The sequence below is a fragment of the Herpailurus yagouaroundi genome, unplaced genomic scaffold, assembly GCF_014898765.1.
Source record: "Herpailurus yagouaroundi ecotype Mexico unplaced genomic scaffold, PumYag 100, whole genome shotgun sequence".
NCBI lineage: Eukaryota > Metazoa > Chordata > Mammalia > Carnivora > Felidae > Herpailurus > Herpailurus yagouaroundi.
The window spans coordinates 76670103-76689830 of record NW_024412391.1 but is presented as its reverse complement, the minus strand read 5'-3'; the positions used below and the strand labels follow the sequence as shown (position 1 = coordinate 76689830).

Below are 19728 nucleotides of genomic sequence, written 5' to 3'. Positions count from 1 at the left end.
TCCCTCTCTCTCTCTCTCGGCCCCTCCCCTGCTCTCTCTCTCTCTCTCTCTCTCTCACACACACACACACACACACACACACACACAATCTCTCAAAAATAAATACACTTTAAAAATTTTAAAGAAAAATGGAGTACTGATACATGCAACATCATGGATAAGACTCGAACTGTTATGCTAAGTGAAAGAGGCCAGATACAAAATACACATTGTATGATTCCATTTATATGAAATGTCGACAATAGGCAAATCCATAGACAGAATGCAAATTAGTGTTTGCCAAGAGCTGGAGTGAGTAGGGGATTGGGAATAACTGCTAAAGGGTACAGGGTTTCTTTTCTGGATTGATGAAAATGTCCTGGAATTAGGGGTAATGATTGCATAATCCTGTGAATATATTAAAAACCACTGAATTTTCTACTTTAACATGCTGAATTCCATACACGGATTATATCTCAATTAAGAAAAAGCTAATCACATCACATTTCTTTATGTGTACAAACTCAAGACAATAAAATTACTATCAAAATGAACACTAAACCACACTGCAATCACAAGTACTTCTGCTACATTTTTCTTTCCACTGTTTTCCTGTGCTATCCAAAATGCCCTTCAGTGAGTTGCTTCCTGCTAAAGAAAAGTCTCAATTTTATGGAAGGTGGACTTCTAAAAGGAGCTGATTGCCTTTCTTTACCTTTCTCCATATTCCAGCTCTGTCTCAGAATAAACTTTTTGTTGTTGAAAAAGCAATTTTTAGTGGCTCAACATAGTATAGGTCAGTTGTCCATTTCTGCCTTGAGAAATTGCTGGAGACTAGGGTAAAGCTTTGAAATTATTTTAAATTTTACTTTCTAGGCGCAAGAAATTCTTGAAAGTGCCTTGCTGGTATAAACTCTCTTCCTCATCTAGGAGTTCCCAAAGAGCTGTTTTCAAAAGGAATTAGAGTACTTTGTGAATCAAAATCCCACACTGTCAGTAGCTGTGCAACCCTGGATATCCCAAGTAGAGCTTTGTAAGAGGATAGGGGACTGAAGTTTGAGGGCTGAGCAGTACCTCTCAGGCAACACATATTAAAAATTCTTGGGCTGAGGGGCGCCCGGGTGGCGCAGTCGGTTAAGCGTCCGACTTCAGCCAGGTCACGATCTCGCGGTCCGTGAGTTCGAGCCCCGCGTCGGGCTCTGGGCTGATGGCTCGGAGCCTGGAGCCTGTTTCCGATTCTGTGTCTCCCTCTCTCTCTGCCCCTCGCCCGTTCATGCTCTGTCTCTCTCTGTCCCAAAAATAAATAAAAACGTTGAAAAAAAATTAAAAAAAAATTCTTGGGCTGATATGCTCAGGCTTCCTTGTGAAAAAACAGTGTACTCTGGGCAGGCCTTGAGCCAATACGTGTATTTTCCCCCCATCTTTTCACAGGACACTTAGAATTTGATCTTCAGTGTCTATTTAACTCTCCATTTTGCATGCTGCTATAATTGGATACATGGAAAAATCTGGAGAGTTTCATGTCTTAAAGTACCTCCTGTGTGATTTGTCCCCCCCATTCAGTGACCCTGAACTCTCACAAAGAGCTCATTTTTCAATAACATAAAACTTGTTTTGTCCCATTTAGTCCCTAATCCATACATAACCTCATAAGGTGCTGATATTGAACAAATTTGTGCACAACTCTTTACTACTATTATTTGGAATAATATTGCCAGATAACGGTAATTAGGACAAAAAAGGCACTCAGTGCTTCCCTGAATCCCATTGGCCTGGCTCCTACTCCTAGTCCCTATCAACCCTTCTGTTGCATTTCCTGCTGAGCTGAACAAGAGACACACATGTCAGTTTCACAGCTTAAACAGAGCTAGAGTGAAAGGGAAACAGCTGAGCCAGCAGGAAGCATAAACTGAGGGGGAAGTGTCAATATAGCTCTTTTTTAATCCAATGTAGTAAATAAACACTTAGACTTTAATAAAGCCAGGTAGGTCTCTCCTTGAGATGCTAGCCTTCGCTTCAAGCTTGGCCCAAGGCCTGGTTGATTCTTTATTAGAACAGCATTTTAGGAATTTTGTAAAGTCAAATAAACATGGGAGAAAGAAAAAGATAGGTCCTCACTCTTAGGCTTATTCTCAAAAGGAAGAGTAGGAAGTTTGATAACCATGAAAATACAAGGCAGATAGGAATCACAAAACTAGATTCCAAAATGTAGCATTTTCCATCAAGATACAAATGGATACTGTGTCATGAATTTGACTATGACCTAATCTCTCCTCTTTGGATTTTATGCAAATCCCGGCGTTTTGGCTCTCAAAGACCTGGATTGTCTTCTCTACCTTAATCTCTTCTCTTTCCTAGTCTGCTAAAGAGTGAAATAGTTAAACTCTTGGATCTGACAAAGCAGAAAGAAAAGTACTGTAACTCTGAGTGCATGATATGCCAGGAATTATGTTATACATTATGTTATTTAATCATCACAGCACTTCTGCTTATATATTCAGTTTTGAAGAAAAATTTTGAAGCTTACAAATTCTAATTTAGAATAAAGTTAAAATAAATTCTGTCCTCCTTTGAATGGTCTACTCAGCTTTATAGGATCTGGCCCCTGCCTGCCTCAGCTCTATAGGATCCGGCCCCTGCCTACCTTGTAGCCCTATCTATCTCATCTCCTACCCCCTCATCTTCACTTTTACATTTCAGTTAAACTGCCTTTTGAGTTCCTTGCGTGGGCCAACCTCAGTCTACCCCAGGGACTTTGCACTTGCACTTTGCCAGTGAGAGAGCTTAGAATCCCCTTTCTTCAATCTGGTTTCTTCTTATCATCCACTTCTTAGCTCAAAGGTGTCACCTCCTAAGAATGATCTCTCTAAACAGTTGATTGAAAGTACCTAAGTCTTCTCTCAGAGTAACTTCCTGTTGTGGCCATGGAATTGTATCACTCAGATAACCCTTTAGGGGAGTGCCTCCAAGTGCCCCACCTTGAGACCCACCGGAGTGTTCACAGGTATGTCTGAGGCTTTACTCTTTTGAGGGTAAAGTCACTCCATGACTGAGCAAGGGCAGGGTACGAGACCCAGGCCATTTCTGCCCAAGGCAGGCCTCCTCCCGCAAGCAATATTTCCTAGGGGGTGGGAGAAGGTATCCCCACTGGCCTGCTCAAGATTTTCTCAGAGTTGCACCATAGTCTGAGGCTATTCCTACCCAGTCCTTCTTCTTTTCTTTGCTCCATCTCCAGGTGTCAGAGCTGCATCCCACTTGAAGGAGGATTTCCTGTTCCCCTCTCTCCTTTATTCTCCTCCTACACTTCCCCCCCACCCCATAAATCTCTTGCATATCTAATTCAGTCTTGGTGCCTTCTTCTCAAAAGACCCAAACTAGTGTCTCTCTTGTAAAACACTTGGTTCCGTTATCTTTGTAGCACTTACAACTACTTTTGAATGCATCCAGTTTAATTGATTAGCTTACCTATGTATTTAACATCTCTCTGTGACCACTGTCCCCATTCACAACCCAGTATAATATATTTTATGCACCACCTTATTCCCAGTGCTAAGAACACTGTCTGGCTCATGATGGGCCTGCAATGAATTTTGTTGAATGAATTACTGAATAGTTTAGAAGACTAGATTTATGCTCTAAATCCAGCTTCTCCTCTTTATTCACTTACTATGGGTATTTACTGTTCTAGCTATTGGAGATGAAACAGTAAACAAAAGAGGACAAAGTCTCTGCTTTTTTGAATTTATATTCAAGTGAGGGAAGACAGGCAAGAAACAAACACTCACGAAAATAGGTGTGTCGTGTGCAAAGTGGTAGTGCATAGTAAGGGAAAAGGAGAGTGACAGGTAGGCAGTGATGGAGTCTATTCCCTGATAAGGTGACATTTGAACAGAGATTTGAAGAAAGAAGGGAGTGAGCCAAGCAGAAATCTGGTAGAAGTGTGTTCCATTCAGGGAGAACATAAGTGCAAAGGCCTAATGATGGAGTGTGTTTGGCAAGTTCAAGGAATAGCCTGGAGGTAATGAGGCTGAACCACAGAAAGCAAGAAGGAATGTGGCAGGAAATAATATCAGGGGTGAAAGGGCTGAACTTGATAAATCAGGTGAGTCCTATGTCATCATAAGAGTTTTAGATGGGATTTTCCTCTAAGTAAGATGGAAAGTGAATGGATGGTTCTCAGTACAGGAGTGGCAATATCTGATTGACATTTTTAAAGGATGGTTCTGGTTGCCTGCTAAACAATAGCAGGAGATAGTGGTGGACACAGAGGAAGTAGGAGAGGGCTATTGCAATACTCCATAGATAATTTGAACTAGGGAGTATCAGTTGATGTTGATATTTGGCCATGTCCTGGATTCACTTGGAAGCAGAGTGATATAGGATTTCCTGATAGGCTGGGTATGTTGTGGTTGGGGGAAAGGGAGGAATCAATGTTGACTTCTGATTTTTGGCATGAACAAATGGATGGTTAGAGTTGCTGACTACAGTCTTTTCCTCCAGTCAAGTCCAGTTGTACACATGTAGGCAAAGACCTGATTTAACCAAATTTGAGGTTTTCTTCATAGAATACAATGTTGAAGGCGTTTTGAAGGTATGTGGCAAAAGACTGATGATCCTGGCGGAGGATGGAATATAAGTTACGTAATGAGAGAACTTAGCACATGACGAGTCATGAGGGACAGGGGAAAGGTAAATGGTCTGTGGATGGGAGGCCTCTATGGCATTAAAGAATTGGTGGCACTAAGGTATCACAGGTAATGAGATGGAAAAATCAGAGGCTGAGGTCAACAAGTGGACCAACTATGTTCTTTCCTTTGCACCATAACCATTTCCTTTCCCACACCTGCATAACGCTTGAGAAGAGGAGTCATGGCCAAAATGAAACAATACATCTCAAACCTACTTCTCCATCCACCATCTCATGTGTCTACCATTCTTCATGATTAAGATTCTTAAAAGTTTCCTCACTAAGGTCTGCATTGTCAGCATTTATTTAACCCTTAATTTTACACACTATGGATTCCACTCACAACAGTACGTCAGAGTGTTTTGTATCTTTGGCAACCAGCTCCTGTTGAAATGATAGACTCATAGGTCCTCAGGATTATTGGGACCTTTCAGATGATCTAATTCAACAAACTCACTTTTATAGATAGGGATACTGCAGTTTACAAAGCTTAAGGGACTGTCAAATGTGTGAAAACAGAGCTCTGAACTGCTCTAAAGTTATCTGATCACCTGCCTAGAGCTTCTTCTACCATACCACTATTGCCAATTCTTTTCTTTACACTTGTCCCTGGGGATTTTTTCTGATGTATTTGAAATCACATTTTACCCTTTTTTCCTGAACCTCTCCCTCCTTCACTTATGTCCTATTATATTCCTCAATGTCCCTTGGCCTCATCAAAAACGACTTCAAGACTTACCTGCTTTAGCAGGAAATTAAGCCTCCTAAAAATGTTCCCCAAATATTTCGCTCTGCTCCTCCCCCACTCACACTGTCTCTCTCTCTCTCAAAAATAAATAAACATTAAAAAAAAATTGGGGTCGCCTGGGTGGCTCAGTTGGTTGGGTGTCTGACTTGGGTTCAGGTCATGATCTCACAGTTCATGGGTTCGAGCCCTGCATTGGGCTCTGTGCTGACAGCTCAGAGTCTGGAGCCTGCTTTGGATTCTGTGTCTCCCTCTAGCACTGGTCCTCCCCTACTCGTGCTCTGTCTCTCTCTCAAAAATAAATAAACATTAAAAAAATTTAGAAATGGTTTTGGTTTGGGCCTTTATATCTCTGGCTAAAGAGGGCTACAGGGGCTCCTGGGTGGCGCAGTCGGTTAAGCGTCCGACTTCAGCCAGGTCACGATCTCGCGGTCCGTGAGTTCGAGCCCCGCGTCAGGCTCTGGGCTGATGGCTCAGAGCCTGGAACCTGTTTCAGATTCTGTGTCTCCCTCTCTCTCTGCCCCTCTCCCGTTCATGCTCTGACTCTCTCTGTCCCAAAAATAAATAAACGTTGAAAAAAAAAATTTTTAAAGAGGGCTACAGATGCCATGCTAGCCCTTCTGTTTTTCTAAGTTTTTTTAGCCTCTCCCCAAACCAAACTCTTTCCTTCTCACATAGAAGGCAAAAATCTCAATGTAGGCAATGGAAAAGTGTCTATGTGTCATGTCTGTTCTCAGTGAGCCAAAGATACACACTGCCCTTCTGATCTCCTTCTCTCTCCCTTTGTGTGTGTGTGTGTGTGTGTGTGTGTGTGTGTACACATTTCAGGTTGTCCTGACTCTTCTTTGGTTCCTCCTTACCCCTACACTAATCCATCAATGTACCAAGGAAACACATCTCAGATACACTCCCTTTCCCTACTTTTACACGTTTCTCATATAGCAGGATAAGTAGGGAAAAGGTTGGAGGCCAGAAGGAATTTCTGAATTTTAATCTCATTTCTGACACTAATCCCATCTGACTTCTGAATAATATAAAATCTCAAAGTTGGAAGGGATCCTAAGAGTTTATCTATTTCTAGATCTTTCCCAATATGCAGTCATCCAGTCTAGATGTTTCTATCTTCATCAAGAAGATGGATGGCTCTGTCCATTCTCAGTCCAACTCTTGATTTGGCTCAGGTCAGGACCCCAGGATGGTAGCATTGAGCCCTGGGATGGGCTCTGTGCTGAGCATCAAACCTGCTTGGGATTCTCTCTCTCTCTCTCTCTCTCTCTCTCCCTCTCAAAAAAAGTGAATGAATGAATACGTTTCTAAGGTTGCCTATTCTCTTTGTGGGGGATTGTGCACCATTTTTCCTCACATCAAATTCTTCCAATACTTTCTTCCAATACTTCTAAATGTACCACCTTATAGCCAGACAGTTTTGAGTTATAACACAGTTTTCAGACACTTTAAGACCTAAATACTCTCAGCTGAATGTGTCCCAGTTGGTCTTAATATGTCTCTTTTTAAATTTAATTTTTTTTAAATTTTTTTAACGTTTATTTATTTTTGAGACAGAGAGAGACAGAGCATGAACGGGGGAGGGGCAGAGAGAGAGGGAGACACAGAATCGGAAGCAGGCTCCAGGCTCTGAACCATCAGCCCAGAGCCTGACGCGGGGCTCGAACTCACGGACCGCGAGATCGTTACCTGAGCCGAAGTCGGAGGCTCAACCGACTGAGCCACCCAGGCGCCCCTAAATTTAATTCTAATATAGGTAACATACAATGTTATATTAGTTTCAGGTGTATAATTAACTCTCTTAACATATGATGCTTATTAGTACTCAGCAGTAAACAGAAATGTAGTCCTGATACATGCTACAACATGGACGAACCTTGAAAACCTTATGCTAAATGAAGCCAGTTGCAAGAGACCATATACTATATAGTTTCTTTTATATAAAATGTCCAGAATGGGCAAATCTATAGAGAAAGAAAGTATATTAGTGGTTGCCTAGGACTTGGGGTCAGGGATAGAAAAATTGGGGATAATGGCTATGGTTTATGGGATTTATTTGGGGGGTAATTAAAATATAATTGATTGCCATAATGGTTGTGCAACTCTGTTTATATGCTAAAAGCCCTTCGATTGTATACTTTAAATGGATAAATTATATGTACATGAATTATATCTCAATATAGTTGTTTAAAAATATCATGTCCAGAAGGGAAAACAGTATTCTGAAGTAGATTGCTTTAACCTTTGTATTTCAATTTCATTCTATAAAATAGATGAGTTAATATCTGCTCCACCTCCTTGACAAGGTTATTGAATCACACTTTGCAACCTCATAATTATGTAAGTTATTAGTCTGAGTGACTCTCACCACTTCATATCTGGATTACTAACACTATCCACTTACTGGAAACTCGTGTGTTTTGTAGGGTAAGAGATTATTTTTCTTTTAAACACGTGTTACCCAACTCAGGAGAATGTAAGGAACATTTAGTACCCATTGCATAAAGTCTAACACTTCACCTTAATATTTAAAGGTTTCTTCCAACTTTGTCCCACACTTCCTCTCATTCTTCACAGCCAAACTACATTTCAATTATAAAACAATTGGCCTTCTCCAACACGTATTTTACCTATTAACCCTTTTAGCTGGTTATTCATGGCAAACAAAATACATTGTTTTATAGATTGTCTTCCCTTCCCCCTTTCCTCCAAATTCATTTGTTGAAGCCCTGACTCCAATATGATGGTATTTGGAGGTGGGCCTTTGGGAGGTGATTAGATTTGGAAGAGGTAATAAGGGTAAGACCTTATGGGATTAGTGTCCTTATAAGAAGAGAAAGGAGAGACTACAGCTCTACATGGAGGGCACCCATGTGGAAGAAGGTGACGACCTGCAAGCCAGGAAGAGAGTCCTCTTGGGAGACCTAAATTGGCTGGTCCTTTGATCTTAGACTTCTCAGCCTCCATAATGGTGAGAAATAAAGTCCTGTTATTTAAGTCACTCATTTGTCCTATTCTGTTATGGCAGCCTGAGCTGACCAATACTTACCCCTTGAACCCTTCACTAATTCCAGAAATGGCCTCCATTTTTTTTTTTGCAGCTTTGTTTTCTTGGACTTTCCCTCCTTACTGATCACTCCATTACTCTGAATCCTCTAGGAAGTATAGCTTCATATAAAGCTAATTTTCGATTCTTATTCGCCTGTGTATTTTAACTCATCATCTACTTGACAAGATTGTCAAATGAGAGAAGGAATGTATATAATTCTGTTGCACCCTCTATTCTCTAAAATATGAGATGTATAGTCATTATCCCCACCATGGTTTCTTCCTCTTTTCCTGCAGTTGTTGGCCCTTCACTTGATATGGCCTGAAGCTTATAGAAAAGACCTAATAACCAATAATCCAAGATGGCTAATACACAAATACTATGTTGAAAGTTTATTCTGTCAAGTTTAGTTCCAGAGTTTCTGATGAACATCACCATTTAAAGTGCCAAGAACGGGGCACCTGGGTGGCTGAGTTAGTTAAGGGTCCAACTGTTGGTTTCATGCTCAGGCATGATCTCACAGTTTGTGGGTTCAAGACCCGCTTCTGGCTATGCGCGGACAGTGCAAAGACTGCTTGGGATTCTGTCTCCCTCCCTTTCTCTCAAAATAAATAAGACTTAAAAAAATAAATTACCGAGAAAAACAAAGGGCATACAAGGTGATTAAGTACAATTTAAAGCTTGCTTCCTTTTGTTATGTTGTGAAACATCATAGGAAAAGTTGAGGCAGTTCTTGAAATTGCATCTCTTGAGCAGAGCAAGTTTGACAGTTGTAGAAATGGAGAGGATATGTCCAATAAGAAGGAGACTGATGATCTCTGCCAGCCAACAAGCCTGGCTTCAGTGACCCACTGTACAGCTGTTCTGCCTACAGCATCCGCTCAGCCTTACCTTCATGGAAAACTAAAGCCAGTTTGTTTGTTTGTTTATTTTTTACAAATACTTTTTAGAAAGGAAGACTTCCAGATGGAAAACAAAGAGCAATTTTCTAATTTTTACCACATCAAAGAAGATATTTTACTTTTTGCTACCAGCCCATCTTCTAATCAATCAACATTTCCGGCGATGTCTGTAAGGGAAAAGCGTAGTGTAACTGACATAAGCCCAGACCTTAAACCTGTGCTCACTCACTCGTGGATGAAATAAATCCCCCGGAGAACCCGAGAGTAGTTAGCACTAGAAGGATGGAGTCATAATATGGATCAATTTAAACTCATTTTGGGGGCAAGTAAGGCCTTTAAAAAAGGAATGATATGCTTAGTGGCTTAATACTTACTAAATTGGTCAAAATTTGGCGTGGAAGCTTACATGCTGCCCCAGAGGAGGTAAGTTATGGTGCAGAGCAGATGTATCTGTGTAGGTGTGTTTTATTGCTCTTGTCATTTTAAAATATACTCTGAATATTGTCTCACATTTCCTCAATCCATTAAAATGTTCTGTGAAAAGAAACGAAAGAATGGATGGGAGGGAAGAGAAGGAAGGAAAGAAAAACCGGAAGGAAGAAAGTTAATCTCTTCACCCCCTCCCAGTCTTGTTCCCCCACTGTCTCCATCTCTGCTTTCGCTGTGGCTCCGTTCCCTTCCCAGCTCCCTCTATTTCCCACAACCCTGAAGGCCAGCCGACAGGGGTTTACATTTTGAACACCCGTGCGTGGCTGCCGGAGCTGGGCATGCTCAAACGCCCAGGACTGGCTTTTTTCAGCTTCCAACTTTGGCAGCTCTCCCACCCGCACCCCGAAGGGGCAGGTCCGCACAGATCCCTTGGTGTGAGTAAGCGGGAAGAAATTATCCCACTCTCGCGGAGGAAGCAAGGTAGGGGAGCCAGCTGGGCAGTTCAACGTTCCGGGGGCGCTTCCAAGGGCCGCGCGCGAGGGCGCCGGGCCCTGGGGGCTGCGCAGAGCCGGGTTCCGCGGATGCGCGGGCGCGCGCGCCCGTCCGAGGGGGCGCTGTCCGAGGGCACGTGCGCGGGAGCGCGCCCGGGGAGTGGTCGCGGAGTGGCTGGCTGGCTGGCTGGCTGGCTGGCTGGCTGGCGGGCGGGTAGGGGCGGGGCCGCGGCGGCGCGCGGACGCCGAGCTCTGCCGGGCTTCTTGAGGCTGCGGCGCGGCCACCAGCTGGAGGGCGGTGGACGTTGTATCCAGAGCCCGAAAACCTGGGACTTGGGGGGCGCTGAGGGACGCAGGAGTGGAACCTGGCCGCGAGGAAGATCCGCGCGGTGCAGCTCGCTGCTTAGCAGACGGCGCTTTCCTCGCTCCATTTAGGAAGCGGGTGGGGGTGGTTCGTGGCCAGCGTCGGGAGGTATTCGAACACCCGCGTCCGGAAAGAAAGAATTCACCTGTGTTTGAAGGCAGCGCGCCGGACGTGGAGGGAGCGGCGGCGAGCTCTAGCTTCTGGCATAATGGGCTGTACGCTGAGCGCCGAGGACAAGGCGGCGGTGGAGCGGAGTAAGATGATCGACCGGAACCTCCGCGAGGATGGCGAGAAGGCGGCGCGCGAGGTCAAGCTGCTGCTGCTCGGTGAGGGCGGCCGGGCGCGTCCCGGGGGGCCCTAGGGTCGGGCGGGTTGCTGGGCGCGGCGCCCCGCGGTGGCCGCTGCGGGCCCCTTGCGTTTGGAAACCCAGAGGGGACGTGTCTGAGCGGCCAAGAGCGCGACTTGGAGCGGTGGGGATGGTTTCCGGGCGAGAGCGGGGCTGGTGCGGTGCAGAGCCGAGGCGGGTGCTCCTTTCCCTGGTCTCCTGCTGCCCTCCTCCCACCTCCCTGTCCAGTGAGAACCCGCCGGCCCTGGGCTGGCGCTTTACCTCACTCACAGGCGTTGGTATGGACCCCGCAAGGAGCCGAGGAACGGGACGCGAGTAAATGCTGTTTCTTTTAAGTTAGCTCAGCCTTCTGAAGATGAAGGGGCATTCGCGGCACACACACACACACACACACACACACACACACACACACACACCCCCCCTCACCGCCCCCCCCCCCCCCCCCCCCCGAAAACCCTTCCTATGGGATGTCGTATCGCGGTTGTGGTTTACCCGTGTCAAGCGTGCCACGTTTTGTGATACTAGTGCATCTTTTGTGGGGTTCCGTGGGATTGAAATGTGTCTTTCCTGTTAACTTCCTGTGGCGACACAATAAGTGTTAAAGGAGCACAGATTATATTTACCTTGCCTAAGGAAGTAGGCTATGCTGGATGCTTGATTTTTTTATTACTGTGGAGATATGGAAACCATCAAAGTTGGGTAACGTTTGCTCTGGTAGTAGGTAAGGCAGATACTCGAGCGGAGAAAACCTATGTGAAAGGTGCGAGAGGGTCACGCGGAAAACAGTTCTCTCCCAGCTGCCACGGTTTCTGATGAATGAGCTTTGCCAGGTACACGCCAGGCTTTTATTTGTTCTTAGTATTGTTCTCATGGTGAAACGCTATGTGGAGGTCTTTTCCAGGTTTTTGAAAGGAGAGACCAAAAAAGGAGTAAGCCAGGGTTTTGACTGAAGGATACCTTAGGGAAATATTAACAGCATAAGACTTGTACATCTATGAGTTAAGATTTTCTTTTGTTTGCTGCCCCCCCCCCCCCGCGTCCACCACACATACACACACTATAGCTATTTATTAGGTAGGTGAAAGATTTCTTAGAATCTTCATCTGCAATTCCAACGATTGCTTTTGTTTTATAACAGTTATAATAAAAGAGAAATATTGCACAGACCTGTTTTCAGTAAGCTTCTGTTTCATTGGTTTAATGACTGCAGGAAAAATGGTGGGTTTTTTTTTTCTCCATTACTAGTAGGCTTAGAAGCAGCAAACTTGGCATGACTAAAATTAATAATGATCTGAGTCATTTTGCTAACAAACTGTGAAATAACTTTGCATTTTAAAGACCTGGGTGGCTTTCTTCACCCTTGCCACCAACACAAATCTTTCTCAGTTAATACTCTCCGTAAGTTTTTACGTTAATAAGAAATCATGTATTTTGCCTAGGTCATTGTATTTTTAGCGTATTGAGCATAGAAGAGACGCACCTTGATGTGGAAACATGTAGATATTCCTCTTAGGAAGTGGATGTGTTTGAGACAAACATGAAACAAAAGGAAGATTACAAAGTTCTTGGAGTTTCTGCACTCTTGCTCTGATGTATTCTTTTAGTGTATTTCGGTGTGACTCTAGTTTGAGCCAGCCATCCACCATGTTTAAAGCAACTGAAAAAAATGAGTCCTCTGGTGGTGTTTTAGGCTTTAATTAGATGTCTATTAGAGAGTGATGGACTAGGATAAAAGGTCAGAGGAGTTGGTTTTTGCTTATTTTGAGAAGAGATCAGTGTTTCTTAACTTTAGCACCATTGGCATTTGAGGCAGGATAATTCTTTGTTGTGCAGGCTGTCTTGTTCATCGTAGGATGTTTAGCATTGTAGGGTGTTCTTTGGCCTTTACCCATTAGATGCCAGTAACAGCCCCCTCAGCCTTTGATCCTTGAAAAATGTCTCCAGATAGTCCCCAAAGTCCCCAACCTCCAATGAGAGCCTAGATTAACAGAGTTGAATGTATAATATAGAAGTCAAAGTTGTATCTCTACAACCAGCTATAGTGAGAGTTATGAGAAAAGTGTAGCAGAGTCATGATTTTCGGAAGAAACTGAGATTTTTGTTTTTCTATACCAGTAATATTAGACAGATTTCAAAATGATTTTTTAAAAATCTTTAGGTAACTGAGTTCCTTCAGCTGTCTTTTCTAGCTTTGGTGTTTTGCTTTTCCCTACATCTCTCTCTGTAGAAATCCTCTAGCACCCCTGCCTTATTGGCCCAGCTGTCCCTCCCCTTCCTCCTTTAGGTCTTATTCCTACTCTACCCTTTTGCCGCAGGGTCCCGGCACTCTAGTTTCTATAAACAAAATGCTGGCTTATTTCATAAATGTTATTCTTGGAATGTTTCAAAACATTTTTCTTTCCCAATTTGTCTTTAGCAGTGAAGTTCTGACCTTTGGTTCGTTTTTGAATATTTAAAGTCATATGTGTAAGCAGCTCCATGAAATAATTCCATATAAAACAACTGAATCAACTAGAAATATAAAATGATTTCTAGGTAATCTATAACCACTGTCACTCCATTTATAAAAGGTCATCTTCTTCAATTATTTTGTTTTCTTTTTTTTCATCAAATGAATTTTTTCCATTTAAGACAAAAAGCCTCCAAAGATAAATAGTTCATTATATTGCATTTTTTCTTAAGGCATTTATGCATTGTGTTTTAGACATCTGGGTTGAGAGATTCAGGTATGAGATGAACATCATTAGTAAAAAAAATTGGTACTGTCTGTTACAATTAAAACAATTTTTTTTTTTTTAATCAGACATATTTCACTGTCCTTATTAGGAGCAGTGAATCAGGCTTTAAAAAAGAGAGGACCTAATCTAATCATTGACCTAAAGAAAATTAGGACAGGGTTTGGGTGATTCAGGTCTTTAGGTTAGTTTTCAGGCATTGGTATTAGAATAATAATACTAAATAGTGGAACTTGTTTTTATAATCAAAGTTTTCTTTCCATCATAGATGGCTCATTGTCTCAGGGGAAACATTTTTTTGTTGTCATACCTTTGAGGAGGTTGCAATTTATCATTTTTTAAATGGCAGCATGATTAGGCTTTGCTATTTTTTCAGTGAGACTATATTGTACATATGAGCACTTACTGAATATTATTTTATTATAATTTTCAAAGATGTAAAGGGTTATATGAAAGTAAAATTTTCATTTACATAAGTTATTTTAGTCTAAAGGTGAGTTTTAATTCTTTACTCTGCCTCATTATTCTCTCCACTCATCCTCACAGACAAAAATCTACACCCTCTTTCTTTTGCTTGTTTTAAATATTATAGGTTGAGTGAAAATGAGGCGAGGGAATAAGATCTCTACTACTTAGTGAATTTTTTCCATTGCTACCAGCAAGCAGCTATTTGAGAAGCTACATCATTAATCTTTTTTGTTCCCTGTGAACTTGCTGTGTGACTTCCTTAGTTGAGAAATTCTGGCGTTGCAGGATTTTGGATTTTGCATTGCTTTCGCTATTTCTTTAGCATTGGCTCAGGATCCTAAGTGTCAGAAAACCCATTTCCTTGAATAAATGGACCTGATATTTCAACATGGGTTATGTGCTTCTCTCTCCTCACCTGCCTTAAGAACAGTTACTTTGATAGACACTGCAGGTGACATTAACGAGTGTTTTGAAAAGGCTGATTTTTCTGTATCTTACGTTTTTCATTCTTAAAATTTATAGTTCAAGTTCTCTGATGTCTCTGGCAGCTTAATTCCAGAAGGCTTCTGGTCTTTTGCTTCTAGGCTGCTCTTCTATCATGCAAATTCCTGGCTCTGAAACTTTGTTGATTTCTCCATTGCCTGCGCAATAAAAACTTTCTTCTGGACCTTGCTTCCCTCTATCCTTGTGCTCTTTTCCTCAGGGCACCCTCCTCCTCCAGACAGGAACAGTGGGCATATGGTGAAGCATATTGCACTCTGGTTTCTAGTGTTGTTTAGGCTTGTGCCCTGTTTTGCTACTAGTGTGAGCACTTCAGGGGCAGAATCATTGTAAGTTGTACTTGTATCCATCCCTAACAACCTTTAACTTTTTCATGTGCTTAATTAGTTCCTAATTATCTTAATATCTTGTGTAGAATTAGGACTTCCCTAGAATACAAGCCACATACTTTGCCATTCTCAGTGTTAATGGGAATAAATGACTACCTAGCCAAACAGAGTAGACAAAAAAGGAATAATAACAGTATATGATGACCAAAATAAGCACATGGTATCTAAAAGCAGATTGTTTGGTTTAAGAATACTTTGCCACTTTTGTGAGAACTTTTCACAGTCCTTATATTATTTGGTAAAATAGAGAAAATGACAGCAAATATTCATTGGAGGAAGGTCTGCTATGTTGCAGTTGTAGTGTTCTTTCTTAATTTTTTTTTTTCTTTTTTCAAGATCTCATTTTCTAATCTTTATTACTGGCCTATTTTAACCATAAATAAAGACCATGAGTCTTGTTAAATTTGTCAGTGATAAGAAATACAATGCCTGTGTTAGAGAATTTAATAGAAAATATTAGGAAATATAATGCCTATCTTATAGAGTTAGTGGGAGATGTTATTGAAACCTGAGAAAGATTCCTATAATTTTTTTAAACAAAAAGTGAACATCCAACCATAATCTTAATGTTTTTGTTATGCATGTGTTGGCCTTGGAAAGTTCAAGCTACCACACATTCCCATGGGAGGACCTGAATGTATTTGTTGCACTTCTAGGTCACATATTTCTTGGTCACATGTTTTGGCATGCAGTTACCCAATGTGTGACTTCCCGTAGTGTGACATTGGTGAAGCTCAGATCCCAGATGGCATTTGAGCTGTATGAACTAAGGTCAACAGCACCTAATCTTGTAGTGCTGAGGCTGCCTCTGTCATGACTTGTTAAATACTAATTAAAAGCGTTAGCAGAGATAGCACAAAATAATTTTAAAGTGAACGTTCATTGCCATAAACTTAGTGGCTTAAAACAATGTAAAATTATTAACTTTACATTCCTGGGGGTCAGAAATTCAGAATGGGTTTCACCAGGCTAGAATCTGGAGGGCAGCAGGGCTAATTTTCCTTTAGAGGTCCCAGTGGAGAATCCATTTATTTGTCTTTTCCAGCTTCCATCTAGAGGCTACCTGCTTTCATTGGCTCATGGGACCTTTTTTCATCTTCACAACCCCAGTGGCTGGTAGTCTTTCCATGTAGCGTTGCTCTCGGAAGCCTCCTTTCACTTAAAGGACCCTGTGATTACATTGGCCCCACCTGGATAATTCAGGGAACAGCCTCATCTCAAGATCCTTGTCTTAACCACATCTACACAGTTTCTTTTGCCATGTAGGATGGCGTGTTCACAGGTGCCAGGGATTGGGATGTGGGCATCTTTGGGAGTTATTACTCCGCCTCCCATAGTCTTCCCTTTGGCTGCTGAAGATGCACGTGCATCTTGCCTGCAAAATGCATTTACCAAATTCCACCATCTGCCAAAGTCTCAACCCATTGCCCTATCAACACAATGTCCAAAATCTCATCCAAATCTCATAATCTAACTCAGGTATGGGTGAGATTCTCGGTGTAATTCATCCTGGGACAAAATTCCTCTCTACCTGTGATCCTGTACAGCTTGGAAACGTGTCATGTGCTCCTATAATACAGCAGTGGAGCAAGCACAGGGTATCAGTTATAGACAAACCTGTTCGAAAAGAAAGTGGAATGAAAAAAGGAGTCATCGGTCCCTTGAGCTTCTCAAACTACATTAGGTTTCAGAGCCTGGGAATAATCCTCTGTGATCCTGTTCCACCTTCTGGGAGCTGGACTCCGCCCTTCCTTTTTAATGAAAGGTAACACAGGTCTGCCGCTGAGTCATTTTATCAGCCCGTTTCTTGCCTGTGGAATTATTGTGACCTGACAGCATTCTTCCATTTCGGACTCCCTTAATTTATCTTTCTTCTTTCCCATTTTACTGTAACCACAAGAAAGAAAACAGCTTGCACCTTGAACAAAACCAGTTTACTTAGAAATCTCCTTATCTAAATATTCAAGTTTATAGCTTGTAAGTTCTGTTTTCCACATAACCACAGGACGTAATTTGCTTAAGCTTTCTGCTGTGAGGTGACAGGGATCCCCTTTCTGCTCGTTTATAATAACATGTTCCTCCTTTCCATTCCAAGTCCTCGCCAGCAGCACATTTAATGTCCATATGTCTATTAGCAGACTGTTCATGACAGTGAAAATATTTTCTGAGATCACGTATGTTTCCTCCAACATATACTTATGTAGGTGTTAAAATTTGTATTTCTACTGTGTCAGGCAATTTAGGCTTTTTCTATCTTATTCCTCAGAATTTTAGCCTCTGCCCATTGCCTGATTCCAAAGCCATTTCTACAGTTTTAGTATTTTTTTGCAGCAGCACCCCACTTCTAGATATCCTTAACATCTCATGTATAACTTTGGGGCATACAGAATGATTGTAATTTTATTTTCTCAGTCCTTTGCAATTTATGTGACTATTATCATAACAGCAAAATCACCAGTTTCTAGTGCTCCATATGAACCCATGGTTAGTATTTCACTGCAGTAAGTTAAAGAATAAGACTTTTTTTTTTTTTTTGGTATGCCTCCTCATCAGTGAAGTTTTTCTTGACCATCTAGTCTAAATTTATCTTCCTTCTCCTCCCTGCCTAATTACACCATTTTGAAATCATCTTGTGCATTTACTTTTTTTTATTGTCTGTTGTGCCTCTCTGTGGGATTGGTTTCCTCTGAGCATGAATCCCGTCTGACTTGTTTATCACCTAATAGTGCAGAGTAGTCCTTCCATAAATGTTGATTAAATGAATGACTGGTTACATTATTGAACATTAATTTTGACTAGTAATCTTTTAAAGTGAAAAAGTTGATATATTTTCTTGTGCATTGAGCAATTTAAAAAAATTTTTTTTTATATTTTATTTTTGAGAGCGAGAGTGCAAGTGGGGGAAGGGCATAGAGTGAGGGAGAGAAAGAATCTGAAGCAGGCTCTAGGCTCCTAGCTGTCAGCACAGAGCTTGATGCGGGGCTGGAACTCACAGACTGCGAGATTATGACCTGAGCTGAAGTCAGACACTTAACCAACTGAACCACCCAGGTGCCCCTGCATTGGGCAATTTTCGTGAGTTTGGGCCCAATGTATGCTCTTTTATTTTTTTAATATCTTGCTGGTTAGAGTAACTAAAACTTACTGCATTATTACTCACTTCTAAAACCTGGAATTAATTTGAGGTACCTAATTCTTGTTGCAGGATCATGAAAATATTATAACTCTTGGTAAATTAGGTGTAGAGTGAAATGTGATTTTTATATTTGTGTATTCTGGACAGTATTTTCAGCAGGATTGTTGCATTGCTGTTTCACATGTTATTCGAATACTTTCTTAAAATGCATGCAGTCATTCAACAAGGCATTAAATGTGTTCTCTGAGTCCTATCTACCACTGCAGGACAATGTGATTGTAACTTTGGCTTTCTGGAGCCAGCAGGGTGCTCAGAAATGGACCACAGTCTGTTCTTCATGTCTTGCCTGTCCTCATGTGGCAAGAATCATCATTGGTGACATTTTGCAAAGTGCATTCTATATTTTTGGTGTTGAGTTATGCCTTGGGTTTACCAAATCCTTAAGAAAATTTACAGTCTAATTCTTCAGAATGGCAAATAGGGAAGAAAGAAATGGTATAATAATAGATACTGGGGGAGGTGAGCTTTAATGGGGTCTTCATTGTTGATGTTGTGGGATGCGGAGTGGAGGTCACATATCTGTCAGAAATTACTGTGGTTATAAATCTGTTCATTTCTATGCATTTCTGAGGTTATTTTTTTAAATCATGATTGGCTGTAAGCGGTTTATTGTATAGAAACCTGCATTCTGGAAGAGCCTTTGCTATCTATAAGTTTTCTTACATTCCCCCACATAGAAGGACTTCTGGTCTTCTGAGGTTTATTTAGCTCTGTGCAGAGACTTTCTACACGGGGGAAGGCAGTTGACCTAGGACTCTGGCAGTAAAATGTTCTCCTTGAGATCTTGGACATGTTATCCCAATTCTTTAAGGTTTAGTTTTCTTTTCCATAAATTCCAGATGATAAATGTATCTACCTCATAGGGGTTGAGGGCACAATAAACTAAAGCATCCAGAGTTCTCAGACTTGTACATGGTGCAGAAGTTCTCAATAAATATAAGCTGTTATGATAAATACTTTAGAGCCTCTTTGGGGTCAGCCCTCCCTCTCTGCCTCCTTGCAGTTTGATCCACTTATGGTCATAGACATTAAATCCTTTTGTTGGCTCCTCTTAGCAAGGGGTATGTATATAGGGAAGACATAAGGAAGTATAAAATGAATCTTTTTTAAAAAGTTTATTTATTTTGAGAGAGCACACACAGGGGGAGCAGAGAGAGAGAATCCCAAGCAGGCTTCACGCTGTCAGCCCAGAGCTCAGGGGCTCCACCCCACAAACATGATCATGACCTGAGCCAGAATGAAGAGTTGGACACCCAATCCGCTAAGCCACCCAGCTGCCCCTAAAATCAATTTTGGTATCTAGTTTTTGATCCTACTATGGCTCCCTTGTGGGGCTTGACTTTATGTTAATAGTTCCCCATTGGGAATAGACCAGGTAAATACATGTGTTATGTTAGGAATTCTAGAGAGTGGATTTTAAGTAATGGGAAAACTTTATAAA

General features: G+C 41.7%; 1 protein-coding gene across 1 annotated transcript in view; it reads left to right on the top strand.

Moving 5' to 3' along the window:
• Positions 1-10081: 10081 nt before the first annotated feature.
• GNAI1 (G protein subunit alpha i1) overlaps positions 10082-19728 on the top strand; it is an 86564-nt gene continuing 76917 nt past the window's right edge. Inside the window, exons 1-2 of the mRNA XM_040472815.1 lie at positions 10082-10277; positions 10810-10978. Coding sequence (XP_040328749.1) covers positions 10861-10978 — 118 coding nt within the window. The 5' untranslated portion in view covers positions 10082-10277; positions 10810-10860. The remainder of the gene's footprint in view (positions 10278-10809; positions 10979-19728) is intronic.